This window comes from Chroicocephalus ridibundus, chromosome 4 (assembly GCF_963924245.1).
Source record: "Chroicocephalus ridibundus chromosome 4, bChrRid1.1, whole genome shotgun sequence".
NCBI lineage: Eukaryota > Metazoa > Chordata > Aves > Charadriiformes > Laridae > Chroicocephalus > Chroicocephalus ridibundus.
In genome coordinates, this window is record NC_086287.1 from 77,573,815 (window position 1) to 77,588,714 (window position 14,900).

The following is a 14,900-nucleotide window of genomic DNA, read 5'->3' on the forward strand; positions in this document are numbered from 1 at the left end:
TCCTGTAGCATCAGTGCCCTTTAGACACAGTAGAGCCCTCCACAAAATCTGCTGTAAGTAGGAGATAAAAATGTGAAACGAAGTTCCCTACAAACAACAAACGCCACAAACCTTATCACCTTTTACTCTACGTGCAAGACACACTTCTTTGATATTGCCTTGTTTAACATGACTACTACATATGTTTTAAGTTGCAAACTCTACCGCAAAAAACACAGAACAAACAGAGTATACACACAAAGAGGCTGATGCAGTGCTGATACGCGCTGAGTTCCTAATACTCACGTAATATAAGAGTTTGTGTCAAATATGGGAAATGTGGGGTTGCACAGCCAGAAGAATTTCTTCTAAACCTAGCAGTAGAGCATAAATTTTTGCTGAAGGAAACAGTATTACAGGGAGTATAAGCCAGTCATGAGCATTTATGGTATGAGTCTTACCAAAGTAACATAAATTCATCTGCCTTCTTTACTAGAAGATTTGCAATATAATCAGAATTTAATTCCATTAATTTCAAGAATAACAACAAATTCCCCATTATCTCTTTTACCTATTCACCATTATTAAATTGTCAGCATAAGCAGATGAGGATAACTATGCAACCTAACTGGGACTTGCAACACAGTTCAGGTGGAGAGAGATGCCCCACTGAAAAGCAGCTTCAGAGCACCTCTGAGTTTGCTCCTTTGAAGAAGCTCACCTCTCCTTATTCGGCATATAAGGAGCTTACAGAAAGTAATTTCCTCATGTAGGCACCTGAAGTTAAATGGTGTGAAAAATATACTCCTCTTCCTCCATGCACTGCAACACCGAGGTATTGAAGACAAGACCCAACACCTTCTGGAGGACAAACGATAGACAAACAGATTCTTTAAGTGGTTTATTTTACAAATGTCAGTAAATTAACAAATACATAACGCATATTTAAATATCACCATATATTTTGCAGTGTTATATAAATAGTCATTAATAAAAAGTACGTGTAGCAGTAGCAAATAAGCAAGGAACAAAAATATCCTAATAAATTGGTTTGAAAAGAAATGTTCTTGAGAGAATGCTATCTGATACATGGCTTTTAAGTTTTCTCACTTTAAAGTCATGTCAGCTTAACAAAGAACACAACTTGCTAATAACATTACGGTTAACACTGAGACAAAAGGGACAGAAAGGGCACTGGTGGGTAGAAGAGAAAGAACAGCAATGAAAGAATTGTGGAATGCTTTGATAATGTTTGGGCAATAAATTATTAGGATGTTCATCAAAATAACTAGAAAAGTAGCGTTCTCAGCAAAGTACTACCAGACTACCAAATAGGTACCAGAGAAAAGTGCTAACAGGTGCACACCCAGCATTCATTCCAGCTTGTTCCAGCAATGCATCTTCACCCTGATAAATGGCACCCAAATACATACCCACAGGGTATCTCCTTAGGAGTTCCCTAGTACAGCAGCTATACCACCTTGTGGGGTGTGCAGTGGACACGCTTAAAATACAGCGAAAAGAGCGTGGACTGCATTATAGACTGCATATCTGCTTATTCTCCATGGAATAATTTAATAATGCCAATAAAATTTACCTTTCCCATTGAGAGCTCAGAGACTTGGAATGTAACTAAAAGATTCACTGCAAAGTTTAATCAAACATTAGGGGGCCTGAAAAATCTCTTATTACATGAGACGTATTATTGTATGTTATGCAATTAAATAGTATGTTAAATATGACACGAGGAGGACAAATTCCAGCTCCACTTTCAGATATATCTTTGGAGAAAAAATGTTCCATGAAAGCATCTTTAATCTGTAAACTGAGCTGATTAACTGGAAGTAATTGAGACATGCCAGCGATGGAGGGTTACGGATGCTCGGTTCCAGTGTTTGCAGTCAGAACACGCTGCGCTTTTGACCTCTGCCTCAGTTTCTCTGTGTAAAGCATCCTGAGATCTTAAGATAAAAAGCCACTTTACAATATTACTACAATTCTGTGTTAAATTTTTCAGGGATGCTTTTAAGCCAAGGACCTTGGAAAATTTCTTCCCATTCTGTATATGTTACACCTTCATGGATACAATGAAATGGGGAAAAATGGAGGAAAAGCTTCTGAGAACATACAGGTGATTTCATTGCGTTTGTTTCTTCCTTTTTCATGTAGACATTCATCTTCCACGAGAAACCAAGCTTCTCCGGACACGCTGGATAGCAAAAAGCCCTAGTCATACATGCTTAGTTTCAAAGTTATGTTACTACTCAGAGAGAGAAATAAATGTATACTATATTAAAAACAATCATCGCAGCCCTTTAAATGATTGGATAGTTTAGCTTTGAGTGCAATTCAACCTAATAGAGGCTTTAATGGCTTTTGACAGATTGTTCCACTGATCAAGGGACATGTATGAAAATAACTGCCTACCAAGCCCTGATTTGATTTTAAGAAAAGAAAACTGAAGGTTAATGGTAAACAGAAGTTGATTGTTCACATTTTCACTGAAATAACTCTATCTGACCTGTTCTTAGAAGCAGTGAAATAAAGGATAATGGGAATCCTATACACCTGACTTTTTACTTTAGCCTCTAATCAAGGGGACTAATCAGACCAAGATGTGCTGGCATGAAAACAAGTATTTGATGATACAGAGGGGGAGGCGAACAACTGTTGTGACCAAATTCTGATTCACCATGGACAAGCACTGTAAAACAGTGGAGTATTAGAGGATGTAAACCATAGCACTGTGCGTCCTTTTCTATCGCGTGATTCGTGAATGCTATCTCCAAAGCAGCAAGAAGATAACACATAGTTTTCATGTCATGTGTGAAGTGCTCACGCCCAAACATCAGCATTTTAATGTGATAATTTTATCAGTTCTTTGTCGGCTTTTATTTGACATGTTATTCAGCCAATTGTGCAGCCTTGCTAAGTACAGTCTTTTTGCAATTGTATAAATTAGCTTCTCTTGTTCAACGAATGCCCCCAGGCTAAGGTGAAGAGGACAGATGCAAATTAAGATGCAAGCCCAGCCACATTGAATGTGATGAGTCTCAGTTTGGACTGGAAAGAGAACAGTGGTTCTATTTAGGATCTCCTCTGCCCTTAGAGGTGGGGTGAGGTTGGGAGAACCAGAATTGGGCAGGTTGGCAGTCCTCAGGAACATTGAAGGTTGCTGGTTTTCCGAGTCTTTCTTCATAACCTAACAGCTCCCACCCTCTAGCGCTAGATCAGTGTAGGGCTGAGCTTTTCACTCTGCTGTGGGGAGCGCAGAGGTTGTCTTTTTTCGGACAAGGAACCTCACTGTGAACAGTGTTCTGCTTGTTTGTTTGACCCTTCCCCGTGGCAGCTCACCGTCCCGGCGGGATAGTTCACAAGGTGATCTGCAGCAACTTGAAACAGATGTTGAGTGGAGGTACTCAGTCCATGGTGGTGTTGCAGGACAGAGGTGGAGGTTGACGCTGGGGATCAGGGTTTCTCATGCCTGTTGCTACAGTGGAACAACCACTCTTCCCAACCCTGTAACCTTGGTGCAAGACGACAGTGGTGAGCTCCTAGCAAAAAGCTGAGGACCAGCTGTCGGGGGCATGAGGGGGGTTAAAGAGCCAACATGAACTTTGCACCAGCTGGTAACAATTAAGGGAGAGATCCTGACCTGCACTGTACCAGTTACTGCTCAATGACTCCCATATGAGTTAAGTTAATAAAGTTGTGGCCTTGAGAAAGCACATCCCTTGCATCTCACGAGCGTCCCATCTCATGTCTCTTACCCTCCTCTCATCCCAGCTTAGAGACCAGCTCCTGGGCTAGTTTAATCTCTGTTGCGTTAGCCCAAATTCCACTGCATGACACAGGACTAATGGAACTGCCCTACAAGAAGGGAGAAAGGAGCAATGCCCACTCTTAACACACTACAATATTTTAGTCATCTTTTGTGATGGATCTTGGGAATTCTTTTCTTTTTTTCCCTGCTGTTATGGCACTGGAATCCTTGAATCTGTCCCACAGCATCAGGAAGTCCAGCATGATTTTAAAGTGCATCTTGCATCATTACCTGTGACACTAAAACTATATCTGGCTGATAATAAGACAGCCAATTTGGGTATTTATTATGTTGCATGTTAGCCATCCTGGACAATTTCCAGTCAACAATTACTCATGGCTTTCTTAATTACGCTTTAGATAATCAGAATCTGCTGTAAAGCTCAGAGCATAAGCACGATGCCTTTAAAATCTACTGTATTGAGATTAATATTTTTTATTTACATAACCTTTTAACAAGAAGAAAGAATGCACAGGATAAAATATTTTTACATACGGATATACAAATAAAGCATTATAAAAGCATTTCTAATTACATGGCACAACACAGCAGTTTTCTATCAAATACTTAAAAACGGCCTTTACCTTTCATCCCCGAAATTGGAGAAACAATAAAAGTTTTTCATTTTCTGCCAACGTTTCCTTTCTATCAGTGTAAAACCAACTCGGCATCAGATTTTTTAAAGAAAGCCCTTGCCTCAAGCATTTCATTTGTATTGGTTCCATGTTTAGTCAGTAGCTTTTGTAAAAGTGATGAATATTGTCTAAAGGCAAGTGCAGACAGGCAAACAGATCTGTATCTTCTGTAATCCATTTAGCCTGACACACACGTGCAAGTGAACTATTTTACCTTAATTCTTTCACGGCTGATGAAAAGTAAATGTAAGCAAAGTCGTGAACGTCACCATTTAAAAAGAATCACTGAATCTAATGTTAGAAGCTAATTTATGCTCTCACCTCTTCCCTGAAAAAAACTGACCTTGGTCCTCATGCCTCTAGAGCATCCAGACTTGGCAAACAGTTGCTATACAGAGAACATCCATTAGAGGCTGTCTTTTTCAGCTCATCCGAAATGGTAATGGGTTATCTAATGCTGGGATATAAAGGGATTGCTAAAGTATCATCGCAACATGAGCTAAATTATAACTATTTGAATAAAATAATGAAAACTTTGAAGTATCTGTCTGCTTCTAGTACGTAATCCAAACACAGCAATAATTTACACTGGATCTCTCAGTTTTTTAATAGATATTTACCTTCAACCATGTTCTCCTCCTGGGGTACCCTTTGGCTTTACTACATACTTCAAACAGTTCCATCAACCTTACTCATGTCTCTGCTGTCAACTCCTGTGGGCTTTGGAGATATGAAATCTCTTATGCTTCTGTATTTCAGCGAAACTCCATCAAGTTGCACTGATTTAGATGATGTGAGACTGGAATGCAACACAGAGCATTAATCCTTTTTAACCACTTCATTATTGGCATTTTGCCAGTGAATCTTAGGTCTTATCCATTCCAGAGGTGTTCATTTGTCATTGACATTGCTATCCATGGCTTAAATGAGTGCTATCCATGGCTTAAATGAGTGCTGTCCGACTGTACTGAGGCTAGTACTAGTTCAGCTAATTCACCAGCTTAAATCTTCACCGTAGACAAGACCTAGAATCATGCATTTTAAAAATTTCTATTGCTGCCAGCAGTCTCCTAATACAAGAAAAACCCAGTGGTTTTTTCACTACTGCTGGAAATAATTATTTGCCAATCATTTTTTAATAGCTATGCCTCCACTTCAGCTACAAACTACAACATTGATGTGCCTTCTCTACCTTTTATGGCTGTCAGATTCATTTCAATACTGCGATCCCCATGGTTTCTAGCAGCGCCTAATTAAACGCAAAATAATCATAAAGTAACAGCCTAAACAAACAAACAATCCCCTCAAACGCTGTGTTAACAGTGTTACATCATTAGCTTGTTTGAATTCATCTCGCTCATTTCCAAAGTAATAGCTGTTTCTGTGAGAAATGCCTTTTCAAAAGCAGAATTCCCACATCTTCAGCTAGCTTTTCTCTAAGTGATCTCCAAAGTAAACAGTATTTAGTGTGGCATTAATCCAAATATATGCCATTTGCCCACTGGTAAAGCCAGCTTTAGCTAGTGCAGGAAAGAAAAAGCTATGCCCATAACAGAGTATTTCAAAATGTTAAGAAATCTGTGGCACAAGAGATAAGAGATAAATGCGTGGATCAAGGTTATAATATAATCAAACCTACTTTAAATAATAATTTATTCTTCAGAGAGTCTTTACATTCTACAGGGTGGCTAACAGTTTTAGCAAAAGGCCAGGACCACAATGAAAATGCTTGATGCAGGTCTTTATACTTTTGCTGGCATAGCTACGTCAAAGGTTAAGAGGTACAATCCCTACTTGATATAATTGTCCTGGCAAAAGCTGGTAGGTGCGGACACAGTTTTAGACGGCTAAAACTGAATTTTTGCTGGCATAGCTTCTTTAGCTCCAGGGAGGTCTGGCATATGTTATACTGTCAAAAAGCACAGTCTTCGGCAGTACAAGCCTCATCCACACGCAGAGCGCTTTGCCAATACAGTATACTGGTATGCTCTGGGTAAGCCTGGCCTCAGCAGTGATTTTAAACAGAAGATTAACACAGGAGGCCTATTCATTTCTTGGTGGCAACATCAAGCTCTGAGTCTTACTGGTTTCTTTTGTAGTGGTAATACAGACTGAGTACTGTTTCACCATAATATGATTTTCTTCTGCTTTTTATGGCAAAAGCGTAGACTAGTTCAAATTAAAATAGCAACAGAACTAAATGAAAAATGTCTCCCTTATTTAGGAGTGCGTTGTATCGTCCAACACAGAATTGTTCTTTTTATAGCATGTTATTACCAGATCACAAACAGCTTCATTTCTCATAGTCTTCTGGTTTTTTTTTCTCATAGATCTCACTAGATCAACACAGATGCTGCAATGCCCAGTATCACCCAACCTAAACCTAATCCGTCAGGGGACCTGACACCCAAAATGAAAACCCTTCCTCAGGTCCATCAGCTCTTCAGGGAATGCACTGGGAAACCTGGCCCCAGAATAGGATTCACAACATGCAGAAACAAAGCAATGGTTAGGAACCAAATTCTGACTTCCAGGGAGCCCAGGAGGTGTAGATTCACATCGGAAATCTCTCCCAGTACTACTCAATTTCCATGATTGAAAACAGCAAACAAGTCTCGGGATCTATGTCAGGATGCTCCTCCAGAGTTCCTCACCTGGAAAAAAAATGCTCTAACAAGGAGCCATTGCATAAAGGACTTTTTCTACCGTCTCCTGTACCTCTGTCTATTTTAGTGGATGAAGAAGTCACCGTACTGTGTGCACAGGCCTATCCCGGAGTTATCCAGCAGGCTCACCCCAAACTGCCATCTCATTAGGATGCCTAGATCGTGGATTCTGCTTTGTCACAGGTGTGAGCTGCACCTTGTGTTGCTCAAACCTGCCAGGCCAGAGGCAGTTCTAGGCACTCGTGGAAGCTGAAATTTAGATGTCAAGGGAACTTGTGGAGAAACGGATATCCATGAGCTGAAGGGTCAATGGGAATTAAGAGTGGAGGAGGAAATAACTGAGGCTGGTGTTCTGGACTTCAGGTCTTAAAAGCTACCTATTTCTGTAGATTTAGGGCCTGGTCTTTTTTATTATGAGACCGTAACTAAGGTACTGTGTGAAGACTGATGAAATCTGCATTGACACATAAAATAACACATGATAAAGGCATGATAAAGCCGAAAAGATTTATTTGAAACTAAAAGGCTTCTATCAAAATGATTATCATCAATAATTCTAGGCTGGAAGGTCACCTGTTACTCTACCCACTGAACAAGATTTTGTAGATTAGCAATTACTTCTTCAAGATCATATGGTAGAGGCATATTACGTTCATCATCTGTCCAGAAGGGATGGCATTCTGGTCTCTGGTCTTCTGGCAAGCTCTCTGCCGCTTCTGACTGGCATCTGAAAGGAAGGGTAAGCAGAGGAACTACTTCAGTAAAACTGTATCAAGAAACTGAATACTCAGCGAGGATACATTTGTGCATTAATTGGAAGGGAAAGATGATAATAAAAAAGAAATACGACATCTTCTGACCAAATGGATTGTTCATTTACAGTGAAGTTGATTTCTGTTGTAGGCTTTGTATTTTCTGTAGGGATTTCTCAAAAAGCCAATCACAGAGAAAACTCAGTTAGTGTACCTTTATACGGTGAATTATTTTTTCATTATCTCAGCTGTTATTTAAAGCATGTGATTAAACCATTATCAGATTTAAATGTTTGCTGGTTTCCAATGTATTACTAGATTATTGAGAAAGATTAAACTGAATTTACTGCATTAAGGTCAGAGGGGATAGATTAAACAATATTAAAGAAGCCGGACTAGCTTTGTAGGTTCTGGAGATTTACAAGTGTATCAACCTGCTTAGCTCTGAAAAAGGCAATATAAAAAGAGAAAATTCTATAAAGATAAATGGAAATAGAGGTTAATAACAACTTCCAATGATGAATAGGTGGGCAAAACTTCAATAAAATTAAATTAAGAGGTTAGTGTATGTTAGTCCCCAGAGAAAATGTTTAAATTACAGTGTTTTTTATTAAATGGATTATTCATCAATACTCATGAAGTCTAATTATAATATTCAGCTGAACTGCAGCCTGCAGAGGAAAGTTTTATAAGTGGTAACCATCACATCTCTTAAGATTAGGCTGTAATACAACATGCTGCATCAAAAAAATTGTCACAGTTCAAGGAGGATTTCTCCCCCTCCCTCTTCCCCTCCCCTCAAACAATTTGCATGCTGCTGATTAATTAGTTAACGTTTGCAATGGGACACAACAAAGAAGAATGCTACGCATTACTGCCATTTTGGTAGATACTGCAGGTCTACGTAGTTCTTCAAAGACATAAAAAGCAAATAGTAGAAATACACTTTTCTCTCTTGTAAGACATTTTTTAAAATTCATGTTCTATAGAGCACGTAATTGTTGTAACAATTTTGAAGTTGTTTTAAACACGTATGTCTCCCTCATCTCTGTAAAATGAACTCTAAAAATGTCTACACATGCAACTTCCTTGTCTACACCGTCGGCCTTCTGGAAGAGACTGTTTCCAAATGAAAGATGTCTTCTTCTCTTGGGAATTATTAATGGCAGCGTAATCCCCATGAGAAAACATACTTCAGCTTTACACCCATGTTGGTGTGTGGTTAATTGCCGCACCAGCATCCTGGGCACTCAATCCATCGTACATTACACTACAAGGACAGTATTAACACATAACATTCCAATATATCTTCAGCTCTCCACATCAGCCCCTGATAATAGCATCTGTTAACATGCACTAAGTACTATTATGTAGCACATCACTTCATAAATAATAAGATTAGCCGACCTCAGGGCCCTGGGAAGAGTAATGTGTTTAAATGTTCTCATTATTTATTTAAAACAAGAATTAAAGGAACAGAAGCTACTTGTGACAATCCTCTTAGCATAAATATTAAACTGTTTGCATTGATAAGCTGCACTGTACAGAATAACAGAGGATTTGTTTTGCCGGCTGCTTTATAATAGTTGTTAGAGCAAATGCAGTTTAGTGTATGAGTTCTGAGAGGTACTTAACTGATTGTGCCATCATGTTCTGAAGACATTTTCCAAATTATATAAAGGAACAGGAGAAAATTAATATGCAGGGGAAGCTGAAACTAATTACAGCATAACTCCATAAGGCTTTTAAAATCTTGCTTTATTTTCTGTCTTGGCACAAAATAATACGCTCAATTTGCTGGGTAGTATAAGATATTCCAGTTTAAGCATTTCAATCTAAAAGTGGATAAATTAACCATGTAGAGATTATTGCAGATGACAAATCAAGAAGCTCAGCCGGTAAATACTGCAGGCATAGTATGTGGCCTGCAAAACTCAACTTATAATAATGAACATTCTCTCTTTCTCACACATCTGCTATTAACAACAGAATTTTCACTGAGAGGAAAAAAATACCAGCTTCTAGCTTCTTCATGATTTCAGAGCCCCTTTTTTACCTTTAATGTCTCTTTTTTTCCCCACTTGCTCTCTCACACAAATGGATTGACCCAACTTTGCCATCACATTTGGGTTTTGGGCACTTGTGTCGCTGTAGGTGTGTAGGAAGTCACAGTGATGCTGTGACAGAACAGCCCATGAGCAACTATTCTAGTTGCTACTTTCCCTTCTCTATTTTTCATACCAGCAGAGCCGTCTCTGGAAGGTCACCCCACAACTAAGCATGTGCCTTAACTTCCAGGCAGTCGTGCACGTGGGAAGTTTTAGCCATATCACATTCCACATGAGGGATTAGAGGAATGGAAGTGTGTCAGGTCCTTGGACTTCCTATGCAAATCCGATGATAGAAATGCATCGGTATGTTGCAAAAGTATAAAAAAAAAAGGGTAAACCAGTGCCTTAATATTCCAAGTTCTGCAACCCCATAGGTCCTTTTGTCTTTCTGTCTGGGATTTCTATGGCTTGGCTTCATATCACTAGCAAGAACAGCGGTGGATGTTACATTTTTACATTTTGTGAGTCACCAATTTTGACCAAAATGACAGTCAACTCAAGTTGACAGTCAAAGTCAACTCAAGATGCTCATATTTAAAGATATGGGGCCGGGTCCTAAGCAGTCATCTCCGCACCTGGCAGTTCATTAAGCAATTCACCTGAATGGCAACCACTAGCTTGAACACAGGCATTCAAATACATGCTTTCTGACTCAGAAAGCAAAACCGGTCCTTTCCAGATAAGTGTATTACTATTGATCTTAATAAATTTCTGTGGGAAAAATGGTTCCTACAATGGTCTTTAATTTGTAGGAGAGTAACAGACCTGAAGATCCTGCAAGAGGATAGCAACGTTTTTATCTGAAGCAGGACAATCAGAGGCAGTTAAATAATTGCACAGAATTATTTCGAATTCCTTTGTATCTGGGAAAAGATAGCTAACCTAAGTTAGCAATGATTACTCAGAATAAACAGAAATTCTCTCTTTTCCCAGATACAAAAGAATTTATGAGGCTCCATGTGGGAAACACTGCAAACATCAAAGTATGGTGGTAGGGGGAAAGTACCAAGATTTATACTGTCATAAGTTAATTAAAATATTATATATTAATTAAAAACTGTTATTTGAGTTAATAAAGTCAAATCTCCAAAGGAGAGTAGATCTAATCTGTGTATATTGTAAGCACAAAATGTGTCAGGAGCGGAAATAACACATGCTCTGAGATACAGAACAGATGCCAGATCAAGAGGCGTCTTTCATACCTTATTTGCAGGAGAACAGAAAAACTGCCATGATACATTTCAGAGCAATTTAGTTCCAACACCTTGATAATCTGTGTTCACCAACACATTAAACAAAGGATGATTTCTCTAAAAACGTGCAGAACGCACCAAACTCCATGGTCCCTACCTTCTTGCTAAAACAATCAAGACCTGTGCCAGTTTCAATTAAAAAAGCCCATTTTTAAGGAACAATTAGTTACCATTGCGGTGCACATTCTCACTACATCTCTTCTGTAAACTTCACAGACTTTTGATCCCCTTTATCTCCATTTTTGCCAAATGGACTTTGTTCATTAATATCTACCAATAGCTGAATATTAATATAAGTTCAACTAAATCATGACAAAGATTTATAAACTGCATGACAACACAGGACTCTTTCCCTTGGACGGTGGCTAATTCCACCCCGGGCAGGTGCACATCCACTGCGACAGACAGTTGCCTGGTGGTGGGCCCCTGGGCTGCACTGACATTTTGATGATCAGGGTGTCAGCTACATTAGAGGACACCGACCACGATGCTAAAATTAACCAAGCTCGCTAAAGTATGTGTTAATTATGAGTATGCAAGCAGTCAATAAAAGGTTAATGCAAAAGTCAAAGGATAAATTTATTTCAGTATTGCATCACTCTACTGACTAAATGACCAACATTATGCTTTGTTTTTAATCGATATATTTTACAGTAATGCGTGAGCCATTGATTTGAAAAACAGTCTTCTTTCTAACGGTTAAGTTTTGCAACTATTTAGTATCATGTATCAATATACTTAAAACACTCTTTTTTCAGAGCAGATACCTTTTTGTTCTGTTGTCAGGAACAGGAATGCATATGAGCCAGGAGGCGGCCTCGGGTTCTGCTGATGAATGTGATTAATGCAAATAAGAATTATCACCTAGGAAGCTAAATAAGGTGCTATGAATTAGAGTCCCTGGATTGGATTCTACTGCACTGTTTGTCTACTCCACAGAGGCGCAGTCAAATCAGATCAATAGGGGTCAATTTGTGGCTCAGACTGCAAGGTGTGTTAAGAGTGAGGAGGTGATGAGAATAGTCCAGTTTCCTAGATGGTACTAATTTATCTGCCTACGCCTGGCAGCCCAAAGACCAATGGAGATCACGTGGAACTTCATAAGGTTGGTCAAGGAACGTGGGTCTGGTCGTCTTCCCCAGCTACTGATACGGTCAGAAAGGGAGGATGGGATATTGGCGCTGCATGTACCGAAGTACACACTCACCCATACCTGCTTCCTCCAGCATTCCTGAAATTACTGCCTTTTACGTGGGAGTTATTTCCTCCCTCCATTCATGCTAGAATAAAGGTGTTACCGAGCTGTTATTCAGAACTTCAGAGTACCTTTTAAAACAATGGCCCAGGTAAAAACAGGGCTTGGCTCACCCTACTAAGACAAATGCATGCATGAATCCACACTAACATCGGTTAATGATGTTAATGATACAACGTGGTTAATGATACAACGCTGCTAACATGGATGCAGTTCTGAGTAACAGTAGCAGCTTCTTTAGACAGCATCTTCCATTCTTGAGATTCACAATGACTTTGCAAATTTGGTTGTGATCAAACATGGCTTATCGCTGTTCCAACACAGAGCTCTGCTGGGTGAACACCAATCCTAACAGCAGAGGCACTTGGTACATAGAGTTTTGCTTGAAGGCTTGGATATTTTCATCCTCATCCTTCAAACCTTTCCTCCACCTGGAAATTTTTGTGCAAACTACGTGTAGTGACTCTAATCTCAGTGTTAGGATCACCCTGTGTCATTTCAAGCTCACATTCTTACTTGCCAAAGCACATATAAAAGAATACGGTGTGTGCTCAGATATCTGAATTGTTATGCAAAGCACAGAGAAAATATGACATTACATACTTGAGAACAATCACTCAAATAAGCTAACCTTGATTTTTCTTTTTTTATAAATTGCGTATCTCATTGACAGGTTTGACAAATTTACTTCTGCTGATGAATGCGTCACAATTAAAACCTGGTACCTCTTAAGTCAGAGCTGAAACTTCCAGTGACTTCAACAAGGCCAAGATTTCAATCCAAATGCTTTTGCAGAAACCATTCACAATAGACATGAGCTAGAAAGCATAATAATAAAAAACACCCAAAAGAAACTATGGAAGGAATGAAATAGGCTGAATATTGTTTCTCAAAGTGAAATTTAGCAAGGGATACTCAATTTAGATGTTTTTATCCATTTACAATGGTGGTTAAATTACTGGCATTGGAAGTCAGCTAATATATTGTGGAGTAACAAGATGTGATGTTCTGTAACTTCAAAGTTGCCACAGAAACAAAAAAAAATATCTGTTTTATCAAACCAAATTGCTCAGTAAAGAACAGAAAAACTCTAAAGTAAAAACGCAAACTGATGCCGTAAATACACATTCTTCTTCCCCTTTGGACGTGGACAGGATACTGGGATAAAGTCCCTAAAAAGGACTGAAAAAGTCACCCCACTTATTTGAGGCACTAAACTTTCATTTATCTTCATGAAAAGTTGAAAAATGGAAGGGATAAATATAATTCATGACAAAATGGAACGGGGGTGAGAAATCTGAAAAGCAGCTGCTTTCCAGTTGGGTGCCCATTCCAGCCCCAGCAGTTTCAGAAATTACAATATGCCTAATTTTAAGTTTTCTTCTGCTCCAGACACCTGTTTGGTCACAGTACCTGGTAACAAATGAAAATTGACGACCACTGATTAAGGATTAAGGCCACCAGGTAGACTGTTGAGAACAATTTTACAGCTAGATGTATTTGTTGGCATGTCCATGAGATACCAGTGATGATGAATGGGGCGTTTTGCCAGCTGACCAGTTAGGAGCTGCTGACCTCTGACATCAGTCGCTGGAGGTGGACACCTGAAGCCTGCATTGGTACTTCCTGACCACAAGGAACAATACGGGGGTCAAATGGCCAGGGTGACTATATATGTCATACCTGAGGCAACCCCGCTAGAGCTTTAGCGTACCCAGCGTCGAATTCCAGAGCTCAGCACAAAGCTGAGATAACTGTAGAAAGGCACAAAACAAAAGGTGTGTGGTTTCACAGAGGTATAAGGTAGCCAACCTTGCCATGCGGGAAAAGGGACACGTTGTTCTCAAAGAACAATGAAAATAAACACAGTTGAAGAAACAGCAAGTCTCCCCTTCAGAGAAAAACGTACAACAGCCACTACGTCACTGGTGCCCTCGTCCTGCACGGACAGAGCTCCAGCCTGGATCAGCTCTAGAGAGGGAAACCATTCTATGCTTTCCCAGGAGTACTCTTTCTGGAGACCTACTCCAAGATACAAGATTTACAGGAGCTAGAGCTAAACTTCTTTATAGTTAAAAAATGTTGAAATCTTGACTTCTGGTTTGGCTTATTTTAGAGGAAATAACACATAACATATACAAAATCAGTATTTCAGCTGGAACTTCACCAAAATAGAACGGTGTTTGGAAAATGGGGGTTAGTTAATGCCCCATTATGACACAGGGTTAGGGTGGAATGTTTTCTCATCTCTTTGTTTCAACTCTGTAAAACATAACCAAGCCAATAATTTACAAGTCCTTCACTTGGTATTATGATTAGCTTTCATAATTTGTACCCTAACAACCGTTTCCTGAAAAAACACAGGATGGAGAAAATATAAATATATTGAAATATAACAATATGAAGGTGTTTTCGTCGTATGGCTG

General features: G+C 39.3%; 1 protein-coding gene across 3 annotated transcripts in view; it reads right to left on the reverse strand.

The window, feature by feature from the left end:
* Window positions 1–928: 928 nt before the first annotated feature.
* Window positions 929–14,900, reverse strand: part of FTO (FTO alpha-ketoglutarate dependent dioxygenase) — a 257,550-nt gene continuing 243,578 nt past the window's right edge. For all 3 annotated transcript variants that reach the window (XM_063334325.1, XM_063334324.1, XM_063334323.1), the window contains one exon: window positions 929–7,830. In XM_063334325.1, coding sequence (XP_063190395.1) covers window positions 7,680–7,830 — 151 coding nt within the window. In that variant the 3' untranslated portion in view covers window positions 929–7,679. The remainder of the gene's footprint in view (window positions 7,831–14,900) is intronic.